Source organism: Phaethon lepturus, unplaced genomic scaffold, assembly GCF_000687285.1.
Source record: "Phaethon lepturus isolate BGI_N335 unplaced genomic scaffold, ASM68728v1 scaffold41424, whole genome shotgun sequence".
Lineage (NCBI taxonomy): Eukaryota > Metazoa > Chordata > Aves > Phaethontiformes > Phaethontidae > Phaethon > Phaethon lepturus.
Window position 1 is genome coordinate 36,248 of NW_010533307.1, and position 15,610 is coordinate 51,857.

General features: G+C 36.0%; 1 protein-coding gene across 1 annotated transcript in view; it reads right to left on the reverse strand.

Moving 5' to 3' along the window:
* Window positions 1-1,612: 1,612 nt before the first annotated feature.
* ERO1LB (ERO1-like beta (S. cerevisiae)) overlaps window positions 1,613-15,610 on the reverse strand; it is a gene marked incomplete at its 5' end in the record, with an annotated part of 25,493 nt that continues 11,495 nt past the window's right edge. The window contains 11 exons of the mRNA XM_010285140.1: window positions 1,613-2,108; window positions 3,026-3,159; window positions 4,620-4,706; window positions 5,869-5,938; window positions 6,796-7,042; window positions 7,194-7,286; window positions 8,762-8,788; window positions 9,630-9,641; window positions 10,763-10,809; window positions 10,900-11,020; window positions 13,680-13,753. Of these exons, the coding sequence (XP_010283442.1) occupies window positions 2,048-2,108; window positions 3,026-3,159; window positions 4,620-4,706; window positions 5,869-5,938; window positions 6,796-7,042; window positions 7,194-7,286; window positions 8,762-8,788; window positions 9,630-9,641; window positions 10,763-10,809; window positions 10,900-11,020; window positions 13,680-13,753 (973 nt within the window). The remainder of the gene's footprint in view (window positions 2,109-3,025; window positions 3,160-4,619; window positions 4,707-5,868; window positions 5,939-6,795; window positions 7,043-7,193; window positions 7,287-8,761; window positions 8,789-9,629; window positions 9,642-10,762; window positions 10,810-10,899; window positions 11,021-13,679; window positions 13,754-15,610) is intronic.

Here is a 15,610-nt window from a genome sequence, read left to right on the forward strand (position 1 = left end):
GAGTTAGCTACTTGGGGTGTAACTCATTTACCAAACACAGCTGTTCACATCTGAGCTGGTTACCCAGATTCTCCAATTTAATGGAGAAAAATAAACTCCAGGGTGCAAATACAGAGCTCAGAATAGGCCAGACGAAGCCCCCTAGGAACCACCTGCTCTCTTCCATTAACTAGAAAAAGGAAGCCTGTGGTATCTTGCTCGGACACGGGTGCCTGCAGGCCAGAGAGGCTGCTAGGTAAGAACATAACATCCCCAGGCTGGCATCCACTTTCTCTAACACGTTAGATTATCTGCTGGCTTAAACAGGAACCTCCCACTGGATACAAGTTCATTGCCATTTTGTGCAACTATCGCCAAAACTTTGTGGTGATGTCTTGGTTTTTTTCTTTTTTTTTTCCCTTTCATTTAGCTTACCCCAGTTTGACTCAAGAGGGTTTACTTTCTTGAAAAACAGTGTTTTTTATAATAGCAAGTCAGCAGGATAGTCTCTCTCATTTCCAGTCAGGTAGAAATTTGAGGCTAGTCTGGAAACAAAGGACATCGAGCGTATTCCAGCTTTCAGAAAGTCTCATCTGTAAAGGACCACATTATATGGAAGCCAATACAGTTACAATCAATTATATAAGCAGGTCACTAAATATCTGGTAGGGTGAAAAATGTTTAAGAGCACTTTATTTTGTGAAGACTTATTTTTAAAAACAAAAGATGTATCTACACTGTACCAGCACTTCCTACATTCATCACTCCTAACTTCACTTTGAAACATGCTGGTTTAAAAGACATTACTTCATTTTCAGTTTAAACCAATATTTGGTTGCTACTAATCAGTAGTACTGTTTCTGAATTCTGTTTTGGACAATGGTAAGTTATAATTGACATTTGTGGACAATGATACATAATTTCTTATTTTATGAAAGTTATGTTATTAACATACCCGTTTTTTTTACGCTGAATATCCTTTTAAAGAAGATACAGTTAAGGATTGCATAGATAGAGATGTGGTATTAAATGTCAGTGTGATGATGAATTTTAAAAAGCATCTTTTAAAAAAAGTGACTAGAAAAACAAGTTCTTACTTTTTGCACTGACATTTTAACCTACCACTAAAACATAATGCAAAGAGCAAATCTATTCCCATGGCTCAAAGATTGAAGTGTGCTATTTTAACATTTTAGACACTAAAAAGACAATTTCTGGAAACTGAACTTGCAATTACAATCTAGAAGATAAAATGGGGTAGGTGCGAATTTGATCAACCGAGGCTTTTTAGCTAGCAGCACTCCACTAATCGTCTCCCCCTGCCCTGACCCCTACCCCCAAGCAAATGCAGGTAGCCCAGGGGCTGCAAAAAAGTCACTTCCCAACTGTGCTGCTTCAGAGACAAGGTAGTTATCTTAAAGAAAAAAGGGAAATTCTGAAAAGCAGCACATAAGGAAAAAAATGTTGATATCAGCATGATGCAAAGGAGTTTGGTATGAAATAAAATTTTCTGCTCCGTAGATTTCCTATTTTTAAGTAAGTTTCATTATTACAGTAAGAAGTCAGAACTCAACAAGAGCCTTATTTCCTTTTCTGTGGGGTTTTTTTCTTTTTTCTTTTTTTTTTTTTTTTTTTCTTTTAGATAGCCAGAATCAGCATACCCAATCCTCAGAATATACTGAGCTGGGTACTGGGGAGAAGCAAGAGGTAAACCACCTCTCTCAGGACAGGCCAAGTCAGGGTGGAGGTACATATGTTTTCATATAAAACAACCGTCTCAGAAAGACAAGGAAATAAAGAAAATTTATGAAGTTTCAGTACAACAGAACTGTGAGCAGAGAACTTAAAAAATAAAACCGATCAGCATAATTTACACATTTAAAAACCATATATTTCATTCATAAATATCTTTTCTAATTAATATCCATTCCTCGTTCAAACATAAATATTCAAGTTGGTATTTGATTTTACTTTTTATCAGTTCATATGAGTCCTCTAAGGATCAGTTCCTTTTGCTCAATGCAGTCATGTAAATGGTCTTCACTAATGGCTTGTGCAAAGGCCTTCATTACCTAGTTTGTTGTAATAAAACTTTAAAATTCTGCAACTCTCTTATACTTGTGGAAAGCCTGTAAAACAAAAAACCCTTAAGTGTTAGTAAGTCAACTGCAAAAGAGAAGTGCAAATCCCACAGGGGCGTTTTGTTTGGGTTTTTTCCAAACACAATTCTGTTCCACATGAACACACTTAAGATACTAGTTTCCCTCAAAAGAACTACTATCTGACTCTGTTACATTTACATAATATATTGCAGGGATTAAAGTTTTTATACACACACACACACATATGTATGTATGTATGTTTAATTGTCCCAACTTCATTAAACATCTAAAAATCTTTAGCCAAAGGTAATAATGTTTACTTTCTTTTAAGCAGGAACAGATTGTTAGATTCAAGAGCTGAAGAACTAGCATGATGAACAAAGCAAGTTCTACACATCTTTTAAAGCTGCTAAAATGTTTTATTTCATCACTTCAATGGAGTCAATTTTCAAAAAAATAATCAAAACTGAAGTTTTAACAAAAATAATCACATCATACACAAAAATCCAAAGCCTAGGTGCTAAATGACACTGTTAAAAAGATCTCCAAGTATTTTTCTTCCTTTTCGCTACTTTTTACATACACACATTTAAAACAGAAATAGAAAATGTAGAACAGCTGTAGTCAGTGTTCAAAAAGAAGGAGACATACTCAACGTCTAATGCTTATGACTGGTTAAGAGACTTAAATCCAGCTTTCACAAGATGGAATTTATGATTTTTGAGATAAAGAGATGAATTATATCCAAACACAGAATGATGACCAAGGCTAATAATCAACACTCCATGTACTCAGTTTGATGGCATTAATTTTATCAATGTCACCAATAGTAATTCAGCCTTTACAAAGCTACAGCTACATGTACAACACCATCTTTCCACAGACCTCGAGTGCTGACACTGAAGTTTTAAGTTTTTTCTACTAAACAAATGATAAAAACTTACCTTCCAAAGGCATTTACAAGAGCAACTATTTCTTGACGTGTGAGTTGAAAACCTTTTGATGGGCTATTCTCAGGAAGGCTCTGTATTTCTTTCTCAGAAAACAAGATCTTCAGAGCAGTTCCTAAGCCTTGAGTCTACAAAAAAAGTCCAATGTGTTAACATCAATAAAGATCACTCCTTTGAACACTCAGAAAACCATAAAAAAGCTAAAAAATTACTAATCTAGGCCAATTGTAGTACCAAGTCTTATATATTGACACTCCCTCAACCCAAATAACCACACACAAACCAGGACATTAATGCATGTGCATGCCATCAGTTGTGTACCAGCTTCAGTCACATGTTTAAGAACGTTAGTTTCCTCAGGTGTACTTGCTCTTCATCCTCGTGTTTTTAATCTCTTCCTTTCCCATCTCTTTTTTTCCTCAGCGACAGCAGATGCATATGCAAATATGCCTGTTACAACACTTCCAGCTCCCTCCCGTGCCCCTTACCTTAGAGATGTGCTGCCAGAGCCATTGGACCAAATCTCCCCTTTTCCTCTCCCATCCCACCTCAAAGTCAAACTAGGTTTTATTATGAGGTATCACAACACTTCTGCTTTTTCCACCCCCAGTACCAGTAGCAGACATTGCAGTTTCAACCCCAATTTTCTATACAGAAATAGAACAGAAAAAGCTATTCTTATTTCCCTTTTTAATAGGGCTGCAAAAACAACCACTGGGTTTTTGTCAAAAGTGGTTGAGGCTGGCTGCAAGAGCATTTTACAGGTCAGGAAATGTGGCCCTATTTCATTTTGTGTGAGAAGGAAAAAACAATAATAGATCAGAAGCATTAACTAGGACAGGGTAGGCAGAATTCCAGAAATCCAGCTGAGACCACCAAATTTTTGATGTTATAAATTTCTTTCAAAACCGAACTCTGATGAGCCTAATGCTATACAGCAGTATAGTACAGTAGGCACCCCAAAGTAACAACTATTCTCAGCCTGAACTTAACATTAATCTTGAGGTTTAAAATCTTGTTCTCAAATAAAAATAATGTGTCCAGAAACTGAAATTGTTTTTCAACTTGCAGCTTTACTGTGCACCTTTGCATTCATTTGCTGCCTTCTGCATAAATGGTGAAAATCTGAATTACTTCTTTTTCTTATGCCTCACTTTGTGGAGTTAAACCTCACACTGGATTTTCTAACAACTAAGCAAGTGCTGTATTTCCAGGAAGGCTTCCCACAGGTGATTCTACAAGGCTGACCTGATCATTGAATACAGATAAAATACTGACTGCCAATAAGACTTTGCTGTGAAGCATCTGCTTTAAATAAATTTTTTTCAGAGAATACAAACTACACTTTTTAGTAAACTAAACAGCTGCTGACTAAACAAAATGTATGTTTTTTTAAACAATATTTAAAAAAAATTATTTAACAGTGAATTAAACACATCTACTTTTAATATATAGTTAAGGATATCAAAGACCAACCTTATGCAGAAACTCTGTATGCTAAGGTAAGAGGCATCTTGCCAAACTTAAATAGATGCTTATGCTCTAATCTCCCCCCCTGCCACGCACACAGACATAAAATAAACTGTACCTGCAGTTTGCCCCACAGCCTGCATTTGTCACATCCAACACAATCCATTATGCGGGATATGTTCTTGAAATGCAATCTGAATTCTTCCTATCAGTTAAAAACAAAATAAAAACTGTTAACTTAGAGTACTACTTAGCTTTACAAAAACAGAAGGTTAACTAATCTAATACCACTAGAGTATCAATTCTCTGTTACTAAAACTGAACAAACCCACTACCTGATATGGTCAAGCCATAAGAAGTCCACGAAAACCCAGAATCTTGTTTGCAAGCCACTGCTAACAGTTAATTCCTCGGAAAAAAAACCCCAAAATCCAGGACATGCAGGGTAATGCTTTGATTCTGTACACTGAGTTTCTACCAACTCTCTCAAAATTTTCTGAGCTATAAGTACCATATCTGTGTCCCTGCCCAATTTTTCTTCCATTATTCAAATACCTTTTGAACCAACCTACCTTTTTGAGAAACAGGCAAACAAGTTACAATTCACAAAAGACATTACCTGTCCAAAGCTGTGGGTAGATTGTTGCTTTGCAGCTTCAGTCAGAGTGGAAGCAAGCACAGCACAGAACTAATTAAGATGATCTCAAATATTCAAGGTCAGAAAAACACTAGCTGGGCTGATAAACTACTGGCACCTTTCTAATACCATTCTTTCTAACGCAGATGAAACTCCATACTACTACTGAAATAAGCATTAAAAGTGTTAAAAACTATTAAAACAGACCTTTATTACTGAGCCACACTCCAAGTGTGGAATTTAGTGCATACCAATTCAAACACCAGCATGTTAACACTGGAAGTAACAGCAGTCACATTAGGTTCCCATGTCTAGGAACTATGCTTTTTCTAAAGTATTAGATTATATTATACAAGGCATCTGTTTTTTAAGCAAACATCACTGATTTTTTTTTTTTCCCCTCCAGATATTTACGTGAAACAGATACTCTATTTAAAAAACACCATTGCATCTACTGGCAATACCAGTTCAACTCATTTGCCTCACCACAGTCCTGATGGCAGACCCAAGGCACTAAACCAAATATTTCAATCTGCTTGGCTCAGGACAACACCTTGTATTCATTTACTATAAAGTAGATTAAGAGGCCTCAGAGACAATTCTGTAAGTTTTTACCCCTGCCTTTTCTACTCTCAGCAGTATGCTTGTGGTAGGCAGAGAGGTTTTCTAAAATAATGCAACTTAATTCAAAAATGGGTATGTTGGATGTCATTCAGAAAACTAGCTTTACCTTTAATGACTTAGCTCCTTTTTTATCTCCAGCAAACATGGACTTTTCATCAAAGTGCATATGGAAGGACCTAGTAAAAGACAAAATGCAAAAAACCCAAATGCTGGTATAAACTACAGTGTGCCATCAAGCTTGGTGAGCAGCTAATGCCATCAGTGCAAAATACTTTTCAGAATTCCTAGTCTTTGCAAAATAGCTCTTAAATTTGCTGAACGTTATCAGTTTTACTATTTGATCACTGTAACTTGAAATCTGTTATTTACAGTTTTGTTGAGAATTTTCTTCAAAAAAAGATTTCTTTCTAATATATACTGAAATTGTCTTAATGTTTGCCTTTCAGTTGATAGTTGTCTGACCACTTCTCAAATACATAACAAGATTACAATTAGGGACAGCAATGAAGCCACACAGCATGTTACCAATCACAAAAATTAGCGAGAAGGTAAGCAAAGGAACTGGACTAAAGAACCTTACAGAGTAAACAGAAGGAAGGAGGAATGGCTAAAACCCCAGAGATTAAATCTATGATAAAAGCTGGATTACTCACTAGATCCTTAAAAGACTACATGTACTATTATCCTTTCCAAAATAAATCACGTGCATCTTATACTGAAGAATCAGAAAAAGCAATAAATAGGGAGTAGCCCAAGGTGTTGGGGCGTGTGTGTATTTTTTGGTGGGTTTTTTGTTTGTTTCTTTGTAGTTTTTTGTTTTTTAAAGACGGGTATATTCAAACCTCAAAAATATTCATCTTGTCCCATCAAACATACAAATTCATCTTGTGCTCTCCCATTACTTAATTTTATTTCTGCATTCCACTCTCCTTGTCCTGTCCTATCAAGAAGTCATTCATTCTCACTTGTGAATATAACTCAGAATTTCAAACTCTTGATTAAAAAAAAAAAAAAAAAAAGACCTACGCCTTACTTTGTATCCCTGAAGATATCCAACAAGAGAGCTTTAGATTCAGCATCTTCATGGCCATTTCCAGTGTAAAGGTCAACAACTGAACGCTCAAAGTACGGTGCCACCTTTGACAAAGCACGCAGCTCTATCAAATATAAGAAATACAAATTTTTGAGCCTCCTCGGTCCTTCTCCTTTTGTTTCAGTAGGGTCAAAGCGGCGAGTGAACTCTTTCACGTTCGGTCCCCAGCGAGGCTTCCCCCAGGTTTCTACACAGAGGAAGAAACAGGGCAGTGGGAGTAAAACACATATATTTAGAAAAAGAGAGCAACTCAGTATACATCAAAAATTTTCAGAAAAAAACAAATACGTTACAGGTATTTTAGAGTTCTATTCAACAGTTTTATCTAGACAAATTACCTTCAAGAAGATAATTTGCACACAGATGCAAGTTGATGCTAGCATGAAGACCAGAAATCAGTTTATAAAACACTCTTTTCTCAAGGCAAAGACCTGTCCAGGAAAAAAAAAACAAACAGACCCCAAACTAAGTAGTGGAAATAATGTATTAAAATTAATATACCTCGACATTTCAGTGATGCAAGTCTGTACTGTTTAACTTTCAAGAGTTACAATTACAGTACTTTCGCATTGTTAATAAGCCCTTATATCCATCATAGGAAAAGTTTACCTCTTCGTTTTTATATAAAGTAGTACTAAGAATGAACATTAAAATACCAAATAAGAAATGTCAAACTTCTAATAAGTACATTCAAATAAGAATCTGGTCAATTAGTACAGATAGATTGCCACAAAAGAATAAGATGTTTACATTGTTTGAGTAATAAATTTGAAATAGTCTTGAATTTTGCCTGGAAGCCAGAACTACATTGTGACCCATCCTCATTAGAATTAAAGGTACCACTGAATTAGAGTAGTGATCTTACAGAAAAACATAAAAAACCCCAGAAAACCTTATGGCATTGGAAAATAGCAAATATATTTCTTCCCAGCTCTACTGTAAATTCACTGAAGATTTAAATGCATAGAGAAAAACCTTCAAAAATATGACTTTGATGGATACAGACTTCTACAGTGTAAACAGAAATGCAATGGCACTGCATGGCAAAAATATAATTTAAATGCAGAAATTACTTATAATACCACTTAGACCCAGAGATAGAGACTACACTGAGAATTTAGACGTTTGTTCCTTTCTCAAAGATATGTTTGGGTGACTTCCCTGCCACTCCAGTCTCCACAAATGGAAGCAGGAAAAGCTGATGGTGAAGCCTATCTGTAAGGCTGAGATATGGCCTCATTTACAAACATCACATATTAAAAAGCATGTAAATTTGTATGCTTTCCTACAATAGCACCACTTAGAGATTTCCAATTAGACAAGTAAAGGCTTATGAAGGGCAAAATGAACTAAGTTTAAAATTAAGTACATTTAACTCATTTACTTTTCTGCACACACCTCCAAAATGTGATTTTGATTGCTACCACTGTAATAATAATTTCCATTTAAATATGAATAAAAAGCAAATTGCTTTGCCTTCTGAACACAAATTATACTTATGTTTATATAGTGGGAACAGAACCATCAAAAACTTTAGTTTTTTAAAAACTGTTTTCAAACAAAAACACTTAGCAACGTTACTAATAATAATGTCCCTGCTTAAGTGCCTAAAATGAGCCGAAAATTCAAAGTAACTGGTATTGAAGTGAACTCCACCTTTATAAGACGAAACACTGAAGGGTTTAAGGAATATACCATCTAAGTGAATAAGAAGATTTCCAAAGTCCCTCAAGAAAAAATATCCATTGAATGACACTCAGAAGTTCTGCACAATTTATTAAAAAGCCTGCACTATGGAAAACATTTGTGGAGATTAAAAAAAAAAACCCCAAAACCTACAGTGTTTCTTCTAGTGAATTTAACATTATATTAACCCATCCAACATTATATTAACCCAACCCTTTACCTTCTAGCCATGTGTAGAAAGATTCTCCTGTAAATACAAAGTATATAGTTAAATGAAGACTATTCATTTTCAACATTACAGTATCTTTATATTACTATGCATATTAGCATTAGCCACCATCTGGACATAAAGCTAAATAAAATAGCTATTAAAGTAAGAATAGGCACTGAAGGGGCTGAACTTTGAGGTAATTTTAAATCTGCCGGGGTCAGAACAGGAGAAATACAAGAATAAGCATGACTAAGCTACTGGTCAGGGCATTCAGAAGTGTATGGAAGCACAAGCCTGATTACATGTCCTAGCGACAGAAGAGTGTTAATTATATCTGATTGCCTTTACCTTGACTGCTACTGTCTGAGGGTTTCCTGTAGGCTTAGATGTTTTGCCTGAGAGCTTTCAGTTGACTGAAAAAATCTTAAAGTCTGTCTCACTGTAGACAGACCAAATGCTTTTTCTCCTCACTCTCTCGCCACCTTCCCAAAATCAAGGACACTCAAGAAAGTACACAAAAAAACTTTCCCTCTTCTTTTAAGGGATCTGACATCAGTATCAATGGGGCACTGGAGGAGACCCAAGAATCCTTTAATCTATGCATCTCCAGTTATCTCACTAATAACATTATCACAACACATTATCTGTTACAAGGATAAGAACCAACAACAGAATTGTATTTTGCTCTTATCCAGTCCTTCCCTCTACTCCAAGTGAAAAAATCACCCCAATAAAAACATTTTCTGATCAGTCATCTGCATAAAAACATAACTTTCCTGCCCTCTAATGCAATAGCAATGAAGTGAATAAATCAGATGTCCAAAATTTGTTAATGCTTACTTCATTTCTGCAAGTCAAGCAAAGTAAGATGACTTACCATCATCTCCTCCTGGGGTGGGGGGGCGGGAAGAAATCCATAAGAATTAAAAAGATAATTTCCACGGCAAAGTAGTAATGAAACAGAAACACAGGCTTTACTACAAACACTGAAAATGTGCAAGCAATCTTATTTAATCTACAAAAAAAAGGCTACTTTCCATCCTCTTCCTCCGCGTCCAGATTACCAGACTAAACACGTTATACTAATGAAAGTCACTAAGAATTTGAAATCTTAGCAGCAGCTGATTTCCATATTCTTGAAAGCTGTGTATTTGCTTCAGAAAGATGGTTTGGAAGTCGTCATCTTCAGTTCACATTATTCAACAATCTGACCAGTGTTCCTTTCTGAAATTCTGATCCCTGAGTTAAACTACTCTTACAATTGTTTCATTTGTGAATACCAGCAATATATTATGTCAATATTTATAATTACTAAGAGCTATTTTGATTTTCTAATGCATAGTGATGTTTTCTGACTCAATCTATTGGCTAATAGTTAATTTTTAAGGAAAATGAGACACACTTACAGGGGAAAGCGGATTCATTTGGAACACCAGGTTATAGTTTTCAATTTAAATTTGAAAGCCTAAATGTCAAATCATTGGCATACCTTTTTTTTTTTTAACATTCTTGCAGAGCCTTCCCAAGTATCCACTCTTCAAATAATGTAATTATTTGTACATTTGTAATACACTAAACATTATGGATGGAAAATGTACAGCTACATTACACTAGGATGACTATGAGATAAAGTGATTAAATTAAATGCTTTAGGAACAAAAACCCAAGGGAAAAGTACAAGTGACAAAATTTTTGTTGAACTTTAACTCCTTCCCATGCACACTGGAAAATTACTGTGACACTTTCTAAATGGTTTGAGACTTACCTTAGTTTTCACGTTAGCTCCCTGACATTAATAAGCCTATTTATTACGCAGAAGATTAAGCATGTGTGTAATCAAGTATCACAAACCTTAGTCTAAATATTGAAAATGGACAACTACTTCTACAGAGGAAATTAAAAAAGCAGAAAGTACACCTACAGCCTGAAGATTACTGTTTGTATCACTTGTACTGAAACAGTCACTATGTTAAAAGAACTGCATTAGAAAATAAAACAGGCACGACCCACCCCTACTAGGCGCCAGTGGATTTAAAGGACGATAGACAGATCGAGGCCTAGAAAATAAGTTAGAAAGCACAAAAATCAGTTTTAAGCCAAATTGAAGCACAAATATAAGCAGTAGACTTCCTCCCCCTCCCAATTACTTGAAGCAGTTTTCTTCGTAGATGCTGTTCCACACTCTCCAAGCAGAAGGCCCCTTGTATCCAGTGTAACGTTCTGGATTCAGCAGCAAATCCACATACTGTGCATCTGGAGATCTCTCATCTAAATAGGAAACATTTTGTTACATATTCTAACTGACCAGTTAAAAAAGATTTACTTTAAAAAAAAGTCACACAGAATTAAATAAGAGGTCTCATATAATACTCCGCTGTCTTCCAGTTGGATTATAAATGTTTTGTACATAAAAACATAGCAATATACACACTAAATAGAAATATTGTAAGTATATAATTTATTCCCAAGTCTTTTGTGTGGCCACAATTTCTACAATGTCTGAACACCTTCTATGTGGCTTCTTCAACACCGCCATAAACACCCGTCATACAATGTGTTCTCTCACCCTATGCTAAGATATAAATAGAGTTTTGTTTTAAATGGGCTTCAAATTCAGGGTTGATTTGTTTGGCAGTATTTAGTGGGGGGGGTTGCTTTTTTGAAATGGGTATACTGCTAGAGGGTCGTCTTTATTAAGACAAGGACAAAGAAGTGCATGTTGTACTTGGTACATATTTTATATTTATTAGCTAAATCCCTTTTTCCCAGGTACCCTTTTATAGGCAGAAAGTCTGGATCACATTGCTTAATTGAACAAACTTTCAGCATGTTGCAGAACGCTCTGTTGGTATGGCAAGAAACATGTTATTTAAGCAGCATTTCAATGAGTTATACCCTCATCTCTAAAGTTCACTACAAATTCAGGCAACATATATCCAAAGAAAATTGTGAAACTGTACTCTCTCTGCTTAAAAACTCTGTACGAATAGGAACTTAAGCTAAGAGCTTTACAATCAGTAAAAAGCAGGAATAATTCCCTCCTCTGACATTCTAGGTCAAGAGCAACTCACGCCTAAAAAAAGCCACATACAAGACAAGACAGTAGTCCAGAGACTTATTCATAAGAATAGGCCAAGCAATGCCACTATTTCCTCAGATGTTGAAAAAAGCCAAAGAAACAGAGAGTGAAAAATGCTCTAGAAAGAAGAGATGATTCTGCAAGAGCAGTTAAGCATCGCTTCAGCAGTAGTAGCAAAAACAAGTAAAAGAGACAGACAAAAGATGCACAACAACACAATAAGTGCCAGATGAGACAAAGTCAAATTACAGCTTTATTTCTTTGACAGCATGGCTAACCTAAGCAGTTCCTACACTTCCTGGTCACTTCAGGTCTCCACTTTTTCTTCTCGTTACCCACATATGATTGAGTCTGTGGGGCAGTGCAACAGAAAGATGAAAGCTGACCTGGGTTATGAAGTTTTTTTCAGCTAGATCAATTCCCTTGTCTAGTTTATCATTAGGCCCGACAAAAAGCTAGTAAAAAGTAAAACTGATGATATGGTTTTGTGCTACAGTTCAGCGAATTAAGAGCTCCCTCACCACCAGGAAGAGAAGAGAGGAGAGGAAGAGAACAAGTTTCCACCTCCTCACAGTCAGTCACAGTAGTTACACTCTCTCACCTCTTTCTGCTCCAGCTCACGAACTCACCTGATAAGCCAGTTCATCACAACAATCTGGGAGATGGGAGGGAGATGTCAACTTACTTTCCTGCTATTCAAGTAAGCTGAATAAGCTTACCATGCAGAAAAATGCATGCCAGAGACAGTGAAAAAAAAAAAAAGCACTGGAAGAACACAGCTGGTGGCAATACATCCTCCTTCAGCAGGGCATGATGTAAGGAGAGATGGAGGTAGAATCAGGAACTGCTTAAGTTAGTATTACTTCTAAAAGAAATGATCCTAAACTATACCTTTCCCAAATGAGTCCTCTTAAAAATGTAAGCAGGCAGCTTGAAGATAGTAGAAACAACAACAGCTTATTGCATGTAACAGTTCAGATCTACAGTAAAGCTCACAGACTATTTACTACAGAAACAGCTGGTATAGAAAATTTTCACAGATAAGATGCAGCAGAAGTGCTGAAAGAAAACCGCAGTTGGTAAGTCCACTACAGCTGCTACTTTCTCAGGTGACACCAAGCATTAGCCTAAAGGTAGATAAAAACATCTTGTATTACACCCTAAGTCTTCCTAGCATAGAAAGGCATGGGTATTTATTATTCTAAGGTATTTATTAAAAAAGCCTTTAGCAGTCATTCCAGAACTTGGCAATTATCATGTTTATCTGAAAAACATTCCTTTGAGCTTTGAATGTTACAAGCAAATAAAAAGACTCGCATATGTGGAGCAGAGGGAAGACACAATCTAGTATCCTAATGTTTTAACACTAAGAAAGTCCTTACGAATAAGGGTGAATTTAGTGCAGGGATCATTTGGAAACATAGCAAGGCTGGAAGAGGAACAAACTCAGTTGAAGCATAGGCAATAGAACAGCAACAAGAATAATATACTAGTAAGAAAACTGAATCAACTGTCTTATATTTGTGCTAGATGCAACCCTCTGTGAGAAGCAGCTTTTTAAAAACACATGCTAACCCCTCCTATTACCTTCTTTTTTATTTCCATAAAAAGTTTTCTGTTCACTATTCTAACAGGAGGTAACAGTGAATGTGCACTGCACAGATTACCAAATGCTCCTTGTAAAAAATTGCATTCATTGCATGTAAGATGATATGAACTATCACATCTCCATTTAGCATAAAATTAAAACTTTTTTTAAATGGTTATTTGCAGAGAAACTATAATCTTTTGTGTTTTTTAAGAGACAGCAAATAAAACAAACACTCTGAAGAAGCTTAAACGTTTTACCATCAAGTTCACAAAAATGATCCTGTGAATCATCGTATCTTGCCCAGTCAATGAAAGCCTCCTTACTTTGGTTACTGAAGGGAAAAAAATACATTTGATTTTAAACTTTTAAATAAACAACATCATAAGAGCTACCGAAATAAACACAATCCACACAGTTAACTTGGAACTAAATTATTATATCTGAAGCTCGAGAATATATAGTTACCACTTGTTAGCTACACAGAGATTCCAGCAGGCATCAACTGCAATACTTTAAAAAGTCATCTTAATGTTAGACAGCAAGAAAGATTTCACCATCTTCATTTGAACAAATGGTGCAGTGGCACTGACTTCTCCTTCAGTAAGAGCTTGGTAAAATACTTTCACAGCATACATTTTTAAGACTTTTCAAAGTACTACTTTAGCAGCTGTCACTTCGGGGGTGGAGGGCTAGAGGGAGGAATCATATCTTGGTAACCTGTACTTTCAATGAGATCTACAATATTTACCCTTGTTTTTTAGTTGGAAACTGGATGTCTAAATGCCCCTGCCAAGCTAAATTACTCTATGAATATGATTTGTCTTAAGCCTGTTAAACAATAATGGTATTCCACTCAGCCTAGCATTTTCAAAGCTGTACTGTACCAGAAAGACAAATACTTTGAAGTTCCCACACTATGAAACAAAAACAGTGCCAAAAGCTGAATGCTTTCTTTTATGCATATGTGCGGCACAGAACTAGTGATGCCACACTACTGACAGCAAAATGTAAGCAAAGTTAAGATTGGTAACTCTGCTCCAGGGTGCCGTGAAGCACCTTGAAATAATGAAAAGAAGCTATTCCGTTTGATCAAATTAGTACTAGCTGAATTCTACAAACAGAGGCAATTCTGTAACAAGATACATTTCTAACCTTCTGCCAAATCATAATAGGAGACTTTATACTCGGCATTAGGTGAGGAACTTCTCCAGTAATTACCAGCAGGCAAGATTTGATAATCACAAGAATACAGTTGATAAAGTATTTTATATTAAAGTACCCAAAGTTGATAAAATATTAAAGTATTTGAAGGAAAGCATTTTAAGAATTAAAGATTAAATTCCACTATTCTACAATAATATAATAATATTTTTATATATAAAAATATAATAATTAAATACAATATTCTACAATAATAACCATATTAGCAGGGAATTTTAGTCTGTCAGCTTAAAGCTTAAACTATAAAATTTTGAAGTACCGAAACCCATGAGGATGACGCACTGCTAGGTAGAGAACATGGAGGTTTGCCTACAAAGCCCAAACTTTTTCTGCACTTACAGGATCCATTACCTGCCTTCTCCCAACTTTAATTGTCTATCCTATTCTCACAAAAGGCGTTCTCTTTAGCTCTCCATATGTATACTCAATCTCATATTCTTTTGCCCTACAGGAGTGGAAGAGAGTTAATGATTTATTTCCCCTAAAAAAAACTTGGATAAGGGGACTACCCATCTTGATTTAAAACACTGCACACCAGGCAGAAGCAGTCTCTTTTTCATGGCAGTTCCATTTCGTTAGATGACAGGAAAGAGTTTCAACACCTCTATCAGGTAGAACTGCTGAAATCTGTGGCCAAAGACACCACACCTCTCCATCAACAATGAAGAATTGATTTGTCTATTTCTACTTTTTAAAGGTGGGGAATCTAGTAGAATGCAAGTTTTGATAAGTGCTGTTCCACATAGTTTCCTATTCCGGTGCAATATCATCCTGCAGAATTCCTCCCACCCAACCTTGACTGTGCCATACAATAAGCAAGACCAGGGAATTGATCCAAGCTAAAAATAACTTTGCCAACAACAACAGTAACTCACAAGCTCCCTGATCTGGTTCACTGAAAGATCACAAACAGGCACATCAGAGGGACAGAGCACAACAGAATCCCTTAATCCAGCACAGTCAGCAG